At 33.2% G+C, this 14762-nt stretch overlaps 1 protein-coding gene across 5 annotated transcripts in view; it reads right to left on the bottom strand.

Annotated features, from left to right (window-relative positions):
• The window catches only part of Suco (SUN domain containing ossification factor), a 72178-nt gene that overhangs the window by 42830 nt on the left and 14586 nt on the right, over positions 1–14762 (bottom strand). For all 5 annotated transcript variants that reach the window (XM_010635616.2, XM_010635619.2, XM_010635618.2 and 2 more), the window contains exons 2-6: positions 6760–6874; positions 4770–4880; positions 2387–2541; positions 686–823; positions 318–468 (exon numbers count right to left, since the gene is read on the bottom strand). In XM_010635616.2, the coding sequence (XP_010633918.1) occupies positions 318–468; positions 686–823; positions 2387–2541; positions 4770–4880; positions 6760–6874 (670 nt within the window). The remainder of the gene's footprint in view (positions 1–317; positions 469–685; positions 824–2386; positions 2542–4769; positions 4881–6759; positions 6875–14762) is intronic.

Here is a 14762-nt window from a genome sequence, read left to right as displayed (position 1 = left end):
AGCTTCTACTTTGTTCTCTAAGACACAGTTTAAATAAAGAAAGTATGTATGTGGTGTTAAATAGTTGATACTAGCTGAAAAGCATTTAATTATCAATAACCAAAGAGCATTCATACAGGGAACTTTATATGTAAATATTACACCGGAAAAAGTACCATGAAGTAACTACTTGCTCTTAGGAATCACAGTTTTTATCAGTTCCACACATTATTAACTACTCAACCTTCCTAATGTTATGGTTAGCAAATTACAAAATGAGCTAATAACAAAAAAGCATTGTATAATACAGTAGGAGATAGTGTAAATCATACACCAACCTCATTTTTTAAATTATCTGAAGCATTCAATTCAGATTTTGGATTGTCACCACTCTGTTCATTTGTTGAAACTTTTGATTCAAATTCTGATTTTGTTATCTTCCCTTTGCCATGTGAAGATGACACATTTTCTATATGCTGGCCAACAAGACTATTTGAAACCAAAAGAAACAAATTTTAGCTGGCTAACAAGTTTTATATAATCTAAATTGTTATAATTATCACAAACAAAGTAAATCAGGAAAACAGAGATGAGCTTGCTTTCAATCACAGAGTGGAATTAAGTACACCCCGAAGTCCATTCAAACACAGCACTGCTGTCATTGCAAAGTCCAATTAAGAACAAATCACTAAATGCTCACACCCACCTTTCAGGTGAACTGACAAAGGTAGGTTGCTGAACTGGAGCATCTCTGTCAAGGGCCTCACCAACATCACAATCAGTTTCAGACTGTTCAGTTTCACTTGGCTTGGCTACAGGGGTAGTACCAGATTTTTCTATTTCACTAAAAGAGGAAACAAAATTGAAATCTGGTAATTTAATGGACCTAATGTAAGGCAATTTCAAAATGCTATTAGTGATTTCCAAAACATAATCTAAGCCAAAGAAAAAAGAGTGCTTTAGAGTTCTGCACACTGTTTTCAAAAATTCATTTCTTTAAATCATATAACAACTACTGACTGACCCATCAGTCCTCAGCTTCTAAAACAGTTAACTACCAAATTTTGAAACCATGACTTATAAGTTAGTATTTAGCCTTATAGAAAATAAGATTTTTAAAATTACTATAAATGCATATAAAATTAAATTTTTTATTATACTAATTCTACCAACATGAGAGTGGTCGCCTCAAAAAATCACCTCTTAGCTCAATACATTTCACTGAAGTTCTAAGATACTTTCAGAATTTCACTTTAGAAAATATACTGCTATGTTTCCTTACCTCATTTTCCCTTTTCCTAATAAGTCTAGGCTAAAACTGTTTCTGAAGTGTTATGTCTTAAGAAATTCAAGAATTCAATAAATTTTAAAATTATTATTTTTCAACATGTATGTTTTTTTTTTTTGGTACCGGGTATCGAACTCGGGTCCTTGCACTTGCAAGGCAGTCCACCGAACCGCAGAGCTAAATCCCCGGCCCCTCAACATGTATTTTATTCTCTTTTCCTTTTGTGGGGAAAGTCTCTAAATGGTAATTGTAACATCCTTGTGTACAACTCCTTTAGCTTTAACCAGTGATGGCAAACCTTTTAGAGCTTCCAATGATAACAAATAGCTGGCTGTGGCACATGTGCCATAGTTTTGCCTAGCTAGAACCTTACATTCTTAAGGAAGACAGGCACGGAAAATATTTTGTAAAAGAAAAAGTAGGGGGCCAGGGATTTAGCTCAGTGGTTCCACTGCCTGCCTTGCAAGCACAAGATCCTGAGTTCGATCCCCAGTACCAAAAAACCAAAAAACAACAACAATAAAGCCATATTATAACAATATTGACACAATTATTCTTTGTAGGTATCAGATATTATTCTATGTATTTTATATCTACTCCTTTGATAAAGGAATATCCTAATGTAGTAATAAGAGAAAGGTATTTTGCTTTTCAGAGTACTGGTTGAAGGAGATCAGAAGAGTAAACAACTAATTTTCAAAAAGCAGAAATGACTTAAAATATTATAGATATCTATTTTTAAGCTTGAAAAAAGCAGCTATTTGCACAAAGACGTAACTATACATGAACTTACATGATCCTTAATGGAAATGAATAATATGACATTTAAATTCTGGATAAATATGAGGAAGTTTATTAAATAAACACCTAAGTAGAATCTCACATTGCCTACGCTACGTAGAGATTTCCTGACTGGGATCTAATCAATCTCACTGAGTAAGGCAGTTAAAAAATAAAAATAAGAGACCCAGTTAAGTTCATTCAAAACATGTAACACAGATACTATAAATTAAGCCTGCTGTACAGTCCAGATTTCAAAATTGAGCATCAAGACACTTTATTGTATAAAGGAATTTTTCATTATTAACTAGGAATTTTTCTCCCCTTGTAATGACTTACTCAAGCTTTGTGATTGGAGTGATTTCTGAGGTAGATAAGCTGGAAGTATTTTCTACATTTTCATTGCTCATATCTACATCGGAAGAGTCTTCATGTAAATCAACTGTAGGCAGTGTCTCAATCACAGGTGGTCTTAACTCTTTTGACTCTGTAATCTGTTAAAATAAAGTTACATTAAATAATGAGAATAACAAATCACCTCTTGCAGAACAAGAATTTACAGAAAGCTGAAAAATTACCATAAAAAAGAATGTTCACTACAATATACTTTAATAAATATCTTTTATTCCAACTACTAAGGGCAACTATTTCACATTAAAAAACAGCATCTACAGATTTTTCATGTTATTTAAACTAGCACAAACAGTTTGCCTTTCTTCTTTCTTACTGTGCAACAGAACCTACAAATATTTCCCTCTAACTGTGTATATGAGACTTAATAGAAACTAATAAAATCTTATATAAATATACAAGACAGTACAACACATAGTCCTTGTCCCTAAGCAGTTTAGGGAAACAGTGTGTATCCAAAAAAAACAACACTATAAGATACATACAGGTAACATCACATAGAAATTATTTTTGGTATCACTAGTTTTTAATACTCTGGGACATGCATCCTTCCAAACACAATTTGAAATCTACCTAATACCTCTTCATATTTAAAAGCCTCTACAGGCACCTTCTCCTTCACAGCCAATGCTAAATAGAATTTTAAAATTTTTTTAGTTTTTCTGAAACAGGGTCTCACTATACGTATGTCAAGCTGGCCTTGAACTCATTGTGTAGCTCAGGCTGACCTCAAATTTAAGAGTGATCCTCCTGCTTCAGCCTCTTGAGTGCTGGGATTATAGGCGTGCACCACCAAACCAAGTTTGCCAACCCTAAATAGAATTAGCCATGTCCTCTTCTCTGTGAGACCATCATTGCTCATATAAACTAACAAAGCATCTGTAACAACTCAATAGCCATTATTTATGTCACCCTGTCTTCTTCAACTACACTATAAGTGCTTTGAATAAGGACTATTTTCTCTTAATATTTATATTCCCAGTGTCAAGCACAATACCTAGCACAAAGTGTGATTCAGGTGCTCAATAAAGGAATGAAAATGAGAGGAAAATACACTCAGTTCAAGGAAAAGAGAAAGCATGGAATCATATGGACTAGAAGTAGACCTTAAAGCAACAGAGGGCTAGGAAAGGACCAAAATCAAAACACAGATCACAGAGTGAGAACAATATAAAACATGACCATGTGGATGATTACATCCACTGAAAAATTCATAAATACAAAGCTTGCATATTTATTTTGGAGGCTTTCAGAAAGGCCTATTACATCATCAGATATGATATTATCACTTCAACATATGTTCACAAATTTTTAATGGGATATTTTACATTCTTTTTTCTACCCAAGTCTTCAAAAATAATGCTTAACAGTAACTCTCAATATGGACTACCCGTATTTCAAGTGCTTAACAGCCACATGTAGCTAACAGCTACTGTACTAAATAATACTAGTATATAAGATGCAGCAAGTATTTCATTAAGCAAGAGTATATCATTATAAAAATTCCAGAAAATGTACATGGGACTGTTCAGGATAGTCATAAAACTGGAAGAATTACAGGTAATACTTTCACTCATAAGCACAAGTCTTCAACAAATGTATTCCAAAATCCAATAAAATGAAACTCACTTTACATCCTTAGATAATAACCCAGTAAGTTATAAAAGAGCCCTAGCTGTATTAACAAAAGAGAAACATAATTGTCTCTCACTCTGGGTTTAACATTTTTTTTCTAATATGAGATACTTAGCTTTTCCTTAGTGTTTCTCTGTGTCAAATATCCACCATTCCTACAGCCATTATTGATATTAAATGGTTTCCAGATGTTTCAACATTCTGTTAGTTTACAGTATATTTATTCTAGTTTTTAATATCTTTCATAAAAATTGGTTCACAAAATGGGGAAACATTCTACCTATTGTCTATTAATTCATATTTCACATATATGAAATCATTGGTATAAAACTACTGTTCTCTACAAAAACTACATTCTTTTGTTGTAAAGGAAACCAACTGGAAAAATCTGCTATCTGCAAATACTGAGAGACAAGACATATTATGACCAAAATGAAACCAAGGAAAAAATGAGAAGTTACACCCATACTTTTATTTCAGAGATAATAGTCACATTTACTATAAATATATAACTCTAAAAAGCAGTACCATAGGCAGGTAAATAATATAAAGTCCCACTGCAAAGTAATTCAAAATGAAAAAATAATAATATAATATATGGTAGCCAAACCGGTATGTTCTCTTGTGAAGGAGTTTGAAAGAGCATATTATTAAAAATCAAAGAAACATAGCTTACTTGTATATCCACAACATGTTCATCTTTTACTTTATTTTCTTCTGGAGGATTAGGTAAACCTGAACTTGGTTTTCCTGATAATTCAGCATTTATACGTCCCTTTCTTTCATCCTAGATGACAATACAGAAAAAAGATTAACTGATAAAATCAAATCAAAAGAGTTCTATAGCAATAAAGATCATCCCGTTCCATACTTTAAAACCAAGAAAAGTATTGCATACATTTAATTGTAACTACTTTGGTTTACATGCTTATTGTCTATCTTACATCCTCCTCCTTTCCAATATATTTTAAATGTACAGTATGTGAGCTTAAAAAACTCACTAGACTGTTTAATAAACATTTAATCCTATCAATATTATAGTAAATATCCTACATGTCTAACACTTCAATATTTGACAATTTAATGTACATATGGCACTTTATTTCATGTCTTTTAATACTTATTCACATTCAAGTTAGGCTTTCTAATGCCTTTATATCTTTAAATGCATCTTCTCAGAATATAAATTTCATAAAAACAAAGTCCATGTTCAACTTTGATAATCCAAGTCTATCTAGTACATTCCAGATATATAAATGTTTGCTAAAAGAATGTTTCTCCCTACTTGATTCCCTTTTTACAATATTTTGTCTCCAAATACCTCATCAAAGGAGATTAGATTTAAGCTTGCAGACTGTACATGAAAACATAAAACTAGTTTTCTGGAAGGAAAATATTCAGCAAATCTTGAAAATTTTGAACACTCTATCCCAGAAATACACTACATTACCCCAAAACAGCTAAATCTCTTCAAATGTCATGCTAAAAACAAAAAGACCCAAGCATGTAAACATGTTGTAAATGTGTGCATTGATACATGCATTGTGCCTGTGTATACACAAGCACAGACACATCTGGGAAACACTCCAGCAAGAAGGAAATAATTAACAAATTATGATGTATCTATACGTGCAAAAATGTAGCTGTTCAGAAGAACATATCAACATGGAAAGATGATATATGAAACATGACTGGCGAAGGCAGAAGTAAATTTGTAGAACATTTACATGATATTTTAACAAATATTAGTTGTATATCTACAGCCTTAGAAAAAGGTCTGAACATTTTCACAAGAAATGATAAACTGTAGTTTCTTTAGGGAGGGAAATGGCATATCAATATGACTATTTTGCAGTTAGTATAAATTACTTCTATAATTTAAAATAAATACACTGAAATTGGAGGCAAAAGCCAAATCTAGTCAATATTCATTTTTACTATTTCAAATGATAAAATAATACATGATTTAGAGACCATCAGGTTTTTTTTCTTTTGGGGGGGGTTTCTCTATTCACTATCCTTAATTATACAAAAATGCAAAGGTACCAACTACAAATTCTCCCTGTAATGTTCAATTTCTAAAAGTTTCTTATTTATAAGATTGGAGTTTCTTTAGAGACGCTTTAAATATTTACAGCACTAAAAAGAAAGCACTACCTGAGAATGGTGGCGCATGTCCATAATCCCAGCACTAGGGAAGGCTGAGGGAAGAGGATCACAAGTTCAAGCCCAACCTGGGCAACTTAGAGATCCTTTCTCAAAATAAAAAATAAAAGGGAAGGAGGACTGTAACTCAGTGTAAAGGCCCTGGGTTCAATCCCCAGTCCTGCAGAAAGGAAGGGGTGGGGGGAGACAGGGGAGGGAAGGAGAGGGGAGAGGAGAGAAGGGGAAGAAAAGAATAAAAACAGAAAGCAAAGGAGAATGTTGCTTCCATTTCTCTGAACAGGCACTATTTTTTTCTCTTTACTGTAGAACTGAGACTAAGGATGTTATATACAAGCAACAATAATAAACACATACATTCAGTATTTCAGAATTACTTGATCAACTCTTTACTTGTATACTCTTTCAGTATAGCAAGGAAAATATAAATCCACCAAAAATTGTGAGGTAGTATTTTTAAAGAAAGTTGACACATAAATTAATGTCAATTTTATTTAAGGTACCTTTTTCTGGAATTGTACACCTTCATTTTCTAGTGCACAGTTGTCATCTTGAGAGTAATATGATGTTGCTGAAGCTGAAGAACTCTCTTTACAACATACATGCCAACTGGGAAGCCTGGAAAATTTCCATCGTCAGAAACAGCAACAACAAAAAAAAAGAAGAAGAAAAAAGTTGTTATTAAGTCACCAGAATTCTCACAAGGGCTAGAATTTGAGGCAATAATGTCAAGTTCCCATCCTCATACTTAAGAACTAAATAATTTAAAAGTGTTTAGCCCTAAGGAAACCACTGTATTAACTGCATTCCAAGTAAGACATTATGAATTCTATGAAGGCACAACAAAATTTTCACAGAAATCTGATAACTACATTCAAAAGAGGAACAGAGAATGCTGTCAAGGAGCTAAACTACACAGAAATACCAGATGCCAATGATGCTCTAAGTCCTACCAAATAATTAAGAACAGGTAACTCTAAAAGTTAACATAATTACTTCAAAGTGTAGAAGCTTTAAAATTATTTTTACCTAGAGAACAGTGATATAAAAACTTAACAGAAATAGCACACATAAATGAATACTACCGGTTATTAGTACTTACAAAATAAGATGCAAAAAATTTTTGAAACAATAAAAAAGGTCTAAGAAAGAATATTTTGCTGTTACAATCAAGTAGTTTACCTCTGATATCCAAAACTGGTTTTACATAATACAATGTATTTATTTGGTTTGTCATTTATATCAAGTGAAAATATGATTACATCCACTGAAAGACATCTGATGAACTTACATACCTACCAAGACTCTTAATAATAAAATAAGTACATATTTAACACGGAAAATGCACAGATAATAGATAATCCTAAAAGCTAATATACTTAGTGAAGAAACCTAAAAATACGCCTATATAGGTCTGAAACAAAACAAGAATGCCCATTATCACTAGTATTACATAGTATAGGATAAAAAAGATTAAAACAAGAAAAAGTTGACTGTAAAATTATAATTTACAAATGAGTTTACCCACATTAATTGCAGACAGTTAAGTTTGTATAAGTGGAAAATTCAAAAGAATCAACATTTTAAAAACGTATAGATGTAAAAGTATATTCCTAGGTATAAATTATGAATCATAATAAAAAATCTATTAAGAAGAACTGCTCTAAATTATCCCTTTTACTGGAATAAATGTCAATTCCACATAATTCAGAATAATAGTATACAAAAGATTTGAAATTGACACAATTAACATATAAAAAGGGAAACTTTTCATGTGAAAAATAAACCAAAAATAGTAAGGAAGATTCTGATATGAGACTAGACCTATAAGACACTCAATAATCATAGCAACCTGGCACTGACAAGAGAGAGACAAAGCACAGGGTGCCTAGAAAGAGAAATAAATCCCAGGTTGACAGATGTAAAACAAGGAATACAGGGAGGAGTACAGATGAGAAAGCATCAGAACTCCAGAAGAGTCAAAGGATGAAATTAACAGAACAACTAACGGGTCTTTGAAAGTCTACAGTACAATAGAATGGACAGGAGCTATAATTAAATAGAAAAGCAAACAAGAAAACAAGTCAAATATCCCAGGAAAATAAAAAAATAATTGTACAGCAAGGAAAAGTGATTAGATTCTACCTATATGGCTTAGCTGCGACTGCATTTATAGAGTAACAACAATGTAACACTAGATACTGATCTGATCTCAACCAATTACAAAAGAACTAGCACCATGTAGTTAGAAGAATCTGATCATCTTTAGTAAATAACAGTAAAACAAACATTAAAGCAGCTATTTTACAGACCATAAGGTAAAGCCAAATTAATCAGTTAAAAGACAATGAAGTTTCCTTCAAAAAAGAAAATGAGGAAAAGGAAGGAGAAATGGCTTCCTGGGGAGAGGAGGTACATCAGACTTAAGTTATTTGACTTTTTAAACTATCAATGATTATAACTAAAACAAAAATGAAAAAGGTAAAGAATAAGCTACATAATAATATAGTGGTGTGTTAATGTGTACATCAATTTCTCTGAAATAATCTTTAAAAAAAAAAACTCGCTTGCTTCCAGGATGAAAATTAGGTAGCTGTGTGATAAGGCCAACAAGAAAGATAATTTTCACTGAATTATGTATATCTTTTGAATTCTGAACCTCAAGATTATATTGACTATTCAAAACTTTATAAGAAATCTAAAAATTAAAAATAAATGTTTAATTTTATTTGACGTCTTTATGCTATATTAGTAAAATACACACACACACACACACACACACACACACACACACACACACTCAGCACCCTTAGTTGTTCTCCCTTATCATGGTTTCATTTTCTGTAGTTTCAGCTATCTAGTCAATCATAGTCCCAAAATATCAAATGGAAGATTCCTGAAATAATTGTATGTTTTAAGTTGCACACCATTTCCAGAAGCTTGACAAAATCTTGCATTGTCCTATCCAGGATGCGAATCATCCAGACTTTATACTCTATCCACCATTAGTCATTATCAGTCGCGTAAATTGTGGCAGGATCTCAATCCCTGTGTGCACCTAACTCTTATTTTATTTAATAATGGCCCCAAAATGCAAGAGTAATGATGCTGGCAATTTGGATGCGCCAAAAAGGAACTATAAAGTGCTTCCTTTAAGTGAAAATACAATATTCTGAGATGATATTATGTGATTTTTATTATTGCACATTGTTATAATTGTTGTTTTACTAGTTATTGTTAATCTCCTACTGTGCCTAATTTATACATTAAAATTTATCACGGTATGTATGTATGTGTGTATGTGAGTGAAAATCACAGTATTCACAGGATTCAAAACCATCTGCAGAGGCAGGCATCCTCTGGATTTTTGCAATGTTATCTCCTGCAGGTAAATTGGGACTATTGTACACTTGAACAGCAATAAGTTTGAATATCTAAAACTATAGGTATTATTTTTCTGATTATGCCAGCTCCTTCTCTTTATCTCTTTCCATATTTTGTGAATTTCTACTATGAATGTCTATTAGTTTTATAATCAACAATTTTGTGCATATATGTGTGTGACCTACCAACAACCTAGTATGAAAAATAGCCAGTGGACATTAAATCTCATGATTCTTGTTTTCAACTGTCATATACTTAAATTCTATAACCCTAAATTCTAAGTTTTAGAAAAACATTTACTTATTTGCCATTACTCAGAGTACTCAAGAAATCTTACCTACCTTAAAGGATTAATGAAGCATTTTCCCCATGTCAGTATATATAAATTGATCATCCCTGCCTAGTTCCCGCTTAAGCATAAATATTAAAGTAGGTATCCATATGAGGTTGTTTTGGTTTTAATAGGCAGGGAGAAGAAGGTGGGAGGCACACACAAGATACAAAGTTATATGAGACTTTGCCCTCAAGGTCTTACTGAGTACAACTGCTGAAGATTCATGTATATCCTCTACCAGGGAATCAATCTGTGCTAAGTGTCAGGCTTCTCAAATATCACAGGATGGGTTTGTAAAAGAACCTTAACATTCCATGTAAGAAAAAAAGCCTACAATAGATTAAAAAATTTTTCACCAACTAGTATCAGTAAAGAAATTTTAAACCACCATTTATGTAGCACACAGCAAAAAGAAAATTCAGCTACAATTTGTCCTCTGTCATCACCACCACCGCTAGTACTACCACTCTGCCTATGCAACATACTGTATTCAGATTCAAAAATGGAGGGAGGAAAAAGTGGGGGAGAGAACATATGAATACTATTCTGGAAGTTAACAGATATGTATCTTTTTTACCAAATGCACCCCCATCAATGTGACAAGAATTTATTATTCATATGGAAAGGTATTTACAGAGTGTCTAACTAAATATCTTGTTTAAAATTACATTTGAGTGTCATTTAGGACAGTGAACTTTTATTTAGAGCTTTCAATGATAACCATCAGCCTGCTGTGGCATACGTGCTACAGGTTCACCACTGATTTAGGATATCACACTTTTACACACTTTAACTGAAACAAGTGTTTTTCCATTCAATTGGGGTCACAATGACAGAGGTAAGGTAAGGATTTGCAGAGGTGCATAATGTTATAAGAAAATATATTCATCCATGACAATTTACTAGTTGGCTTAGCTTGACAAAAGAATAAAACACTAGCGTCACACAGTCAGTACAATCTTGGGCAAATTCATTAAACAAATATTTATTTCTATATGCCTATTTCTTCACAGGAAGCAGAAATATTACCCTACTTCACATTACTGATTTGAGAATTTGATGAAATACTTGTAGCTTAAAGTTGTTTAACCATGTGAAGCACATAAACACATAATAGTCTCTAAATGCTCAAAAAGAAAAAATTGCAGATTCTGAGAAAGAATAAAAAATAGGTGATACTTTTTTTCCTGAAAACTCAAGAGTATAAACTAATGTAGATGGTTTTGAGTTAAAATAGACTATTTTCTGGAGCAGTTCTAGGTTCACAGCAAAACAGAGCAGAAGGTAAAGTGATTTCCCACACGCCTCCTGCCCTATATATGCACAGCCTTCCCCATTCCCAATATTTCCCACCAGAGTATTACAGTTGTTACAAGTGATGAACTTACACTGATACATCATTATCACTGAGTCCAGTTTATTAGGGTTCCTTTTTAAATCCTATGAGTTTTGGCAAATGTATAATGGCATATATCTTACTTTTCTCACTGCTGAAACATACTCAACACTCAAAATTAAAAGAGGAAAGGTTTATCTGGCTCATAAAACTACGAGGCTTCAATCCATAGTGGGCTGGCTCGAAGGCAGGGTGGCACAGGGTGGCATGGCAGAGAGGCCTCACAGAGGATAAACTGTCCATAGCAAAGCAGGGCAGGCAGAAGGGAGCAAGCAGCAAGCAAGTGCAACAATTTTCCGTCCCTTGTATCTTACCCAGGCTACCCACCCTTAGGGTGGGAGGGTGGGTAGCACTCACATTCAGGATGGGGCAGGCTTAATCCTAGCATCAACCATGAATCAATTCCAGCATTACATCCTTGATCCCAGTAGCATACACCCTAGATTCAGCCACCTCCAAAAAGCCCGACCTATGACTGCATGAGGCACTGGGGAGGACATCTAGATACAAGCCATAACAGCATGTACACCATATCCTAATATCATACATAGTGGTTCCACTGCTCTAAAAACCCTCTGTGTTCAACCTATATATCTGTTCCTCCCTCCTAATCGCTGGCAACCACTACTATTTCTACTGTCACCATGGTTTTACCCTTTCACAATGCCATTGGGTCAGAATCACACAGTGCACAGCTTTCTGAGATGGGTTTAATTTTACATACATCTAATTTCCTCCATGTATTTATGGCTTCATAGCTCAGTCTATTTAGCACTGAAAAATATTTCATTATCTGGATGTGTTTCAAGTTAAATTTTACTTCTGAAGTATTCCTGAATCATTCATTCATCTTCTCACTTGCATAAGAATATTTGATGCTCAGGTTCCATCTCTCCAAAACTTTTACAAGACCAAATAAATGGTAAATTTAAAATCCTATTTTGGAAATATCTATTTATTTGTAAATGGTTTTTAGGTCATTTTACCAGATCATATTGCATGTTGGATTTTGGCCTTAACATGAACAGAATTATACTGAGGAATTTAAATCAGTTGGGTAGTTAGGATGGATCCTTTTATACAGAATTACCTTAAAAAATGTTTTCACTTATACTGAACTTTTCTAAGTGACACCATAGGATGTCTCAGCTTAAAATATTCCAACCATTGGGTTCAATCCCCAGCACTGCAGGGAATGAGGGGGAGGATTTTAACATCATAATCAAATATTGCTAGGTGAAAAGTTTCCCGTAAAATGATGGTGAACTTTCAGGGCTTTCAATGATATAAAGAGCCTGCTTGCCAGAGGTTCCATTCCATACGAGGCTTCCACTGTGAATGGCAGTTTGGCCTAGAAAGAGCCATGTAGCTTTCTTGCAAAAAAGGGGCTTGGAGAGTTCTAAATGATTCCTTAATAAAAACTCTGTTAGAAGCCTAACTGACTTTTCAGAATGGTTCTGCTGTTTCAACTTAAGTTTGCACTCTAAGATATATATTAGTGTACTGTGTCCCACAGAAGTGAATGGAAGTGGCTGTAAATGCAAGCAGGTAGAAATCCCAGTGTTTGTTAAAAATCTCCATAGATTCACCACCACTGAATTACACCATATACAATACCAAAGGATGAGGTATGCTTTAAAGCAATGTTAATTTCTTGGTTCACATTACACAGAACATGGGTAAAGAGCATATTGGAACTTTCTGTACTACCTTTGTGAATTGTAAATTATTCAAAATAAAAGTTAATTTTAAAATAAGCATAATCCAGCTAGGCATGGTGGCACAAATTTATATTCCCAATACTCTAGGAAGCTGAAGCAGGAGGAATGACAGTTCAAAGCCAGCCTGGGCACCCTAGGGAGACTCTGATTTTAAAAAAAAAAAAAAAAAAAAAAAAAGGTTAGAGATATAGCTTAGTATGATGGCCCTTGAGTTCATTCCCTTGGGGTGGAGAGGCATACATTAGAGATTTAATTTCTTCAAAGATTTCATTAAGGAATAAGAGGCAGAAAGTATTATTTAATGTGAGAATGACTGAGGAAACATCTTTTAAAAATGATATCCACCACCACCTGCCTCACAAGCTCAAGGTCCTGAGTTTGATTCCCATAGCTTAGTATGATGGCCCTTGAGTTCATTCCCTTGGGGTGGAGAGGCATACATTAGAGATTTAATTTCTTCAAAGATTTCATTAAGGAATAAGAGGCAGAAAGTATTATTTAATGTGAGAATGACTGAGGAAACATCTTTTAAAAATGATATCCACCACCACCTGCCTCACAAGCTCAAGGTCCTGAGTTTGATTCCCCCCATAGCATTTGAGAAACTTAACTAGCTATCTTTAATAATTATTTTTATAATCTTATCAAATAAACCTAGCATAAGGCAACAATGAATTCCAGAAAGACACATTAATATTTAATAAAAACTACAGCAATATACAAGAGTCAAATGTAATAATCGCAGGGCACAGGACAAAAAACTAGACCACCAAATTTTCAAATGAGTTAATATTTTCCCGAGTTTTAATGAAGAAACTTTATAAGCTCTAATGCTAAGTAGAGTACTAGATGTTATGTTAGATATACAGCATCCTATAAAGAAATGTTAATCATAATTTTAGCTTATTAAAAAGTTTTATATGGAGAAAATGACAACAGCAGAATACCAATGTTAAGAGAAAGATCAAATTTGAGATGAAAAACACTGAGATTTGCTATCTATTAGCAAAAAGACATGATTACAAATAACTGCATCTTAGACTATATATAAAATACATATTCCAAACACTAACAAAGCTACAGGTAGAAATAGAATAATAAGACATTATGTTTTTCCTATTTTAAATTATTTCTTACAAAGTAACAGTAAACAAAAAATACTTGGAAACATGAGATTTATATTATAGTAAAACATTAAGCTTGTTCAAGTACACAGAATTTTATATCAAATACAAATTAAACATTCTTTCATGGAAGAGCTCCCAAATACTGAGCAGAAACAAACCAGTCTCAACCAATGTTCTTCAACTCCAATGCAACAAAATTTGAAATGACAAAAAAATAGCTAAGAACATCCTACACACAGAAGAAAGAAATTATGTAGTGAAGTAATCCTGTCAAAGAGGAAACAATAAGCAACATTATGAAACATTTACAGCAGAAGACTACAGGTCAAAATTGGTAGGATGCTGATGAGACAACAGGAGGAAAGCTATGCTTTTAAACATGTTAGGGACAAATATTAAAAACAAAAAACAAAAGACATGATGCAAATCCAAGGAAAGATATATTAAGATAGACATAAATAAAAGAAAAAAGAAAAAAAGCAAAGAAAATCAAGAAGAGAAAAAATTGGTTCTTTAAAGAAAATATTAAAATGGCAGCCAGGCA

This window comes from Fukomys damarensis, unplaced genomic scaffold (genome assembly GCF_012274545.1).
Source record: "Fukomys damarensis isolate Sample0158 unplaced genomic scaffold, DMR_v1.0_HiC HiC_scaffold_11, whole genome shotgun sequence".
In the NCBI taxonomy this organism is placed as follows: Eukaryota; Metazoa; Chordata; class Mammalia; order Rodentia; family Bathyergidae; genus Fukomys; species Fukomys damarensis.
Note: the sequence above shows the minus strand (reverse complement) of the source record. Positions and strands in the feature narration are given on the sequence as shown.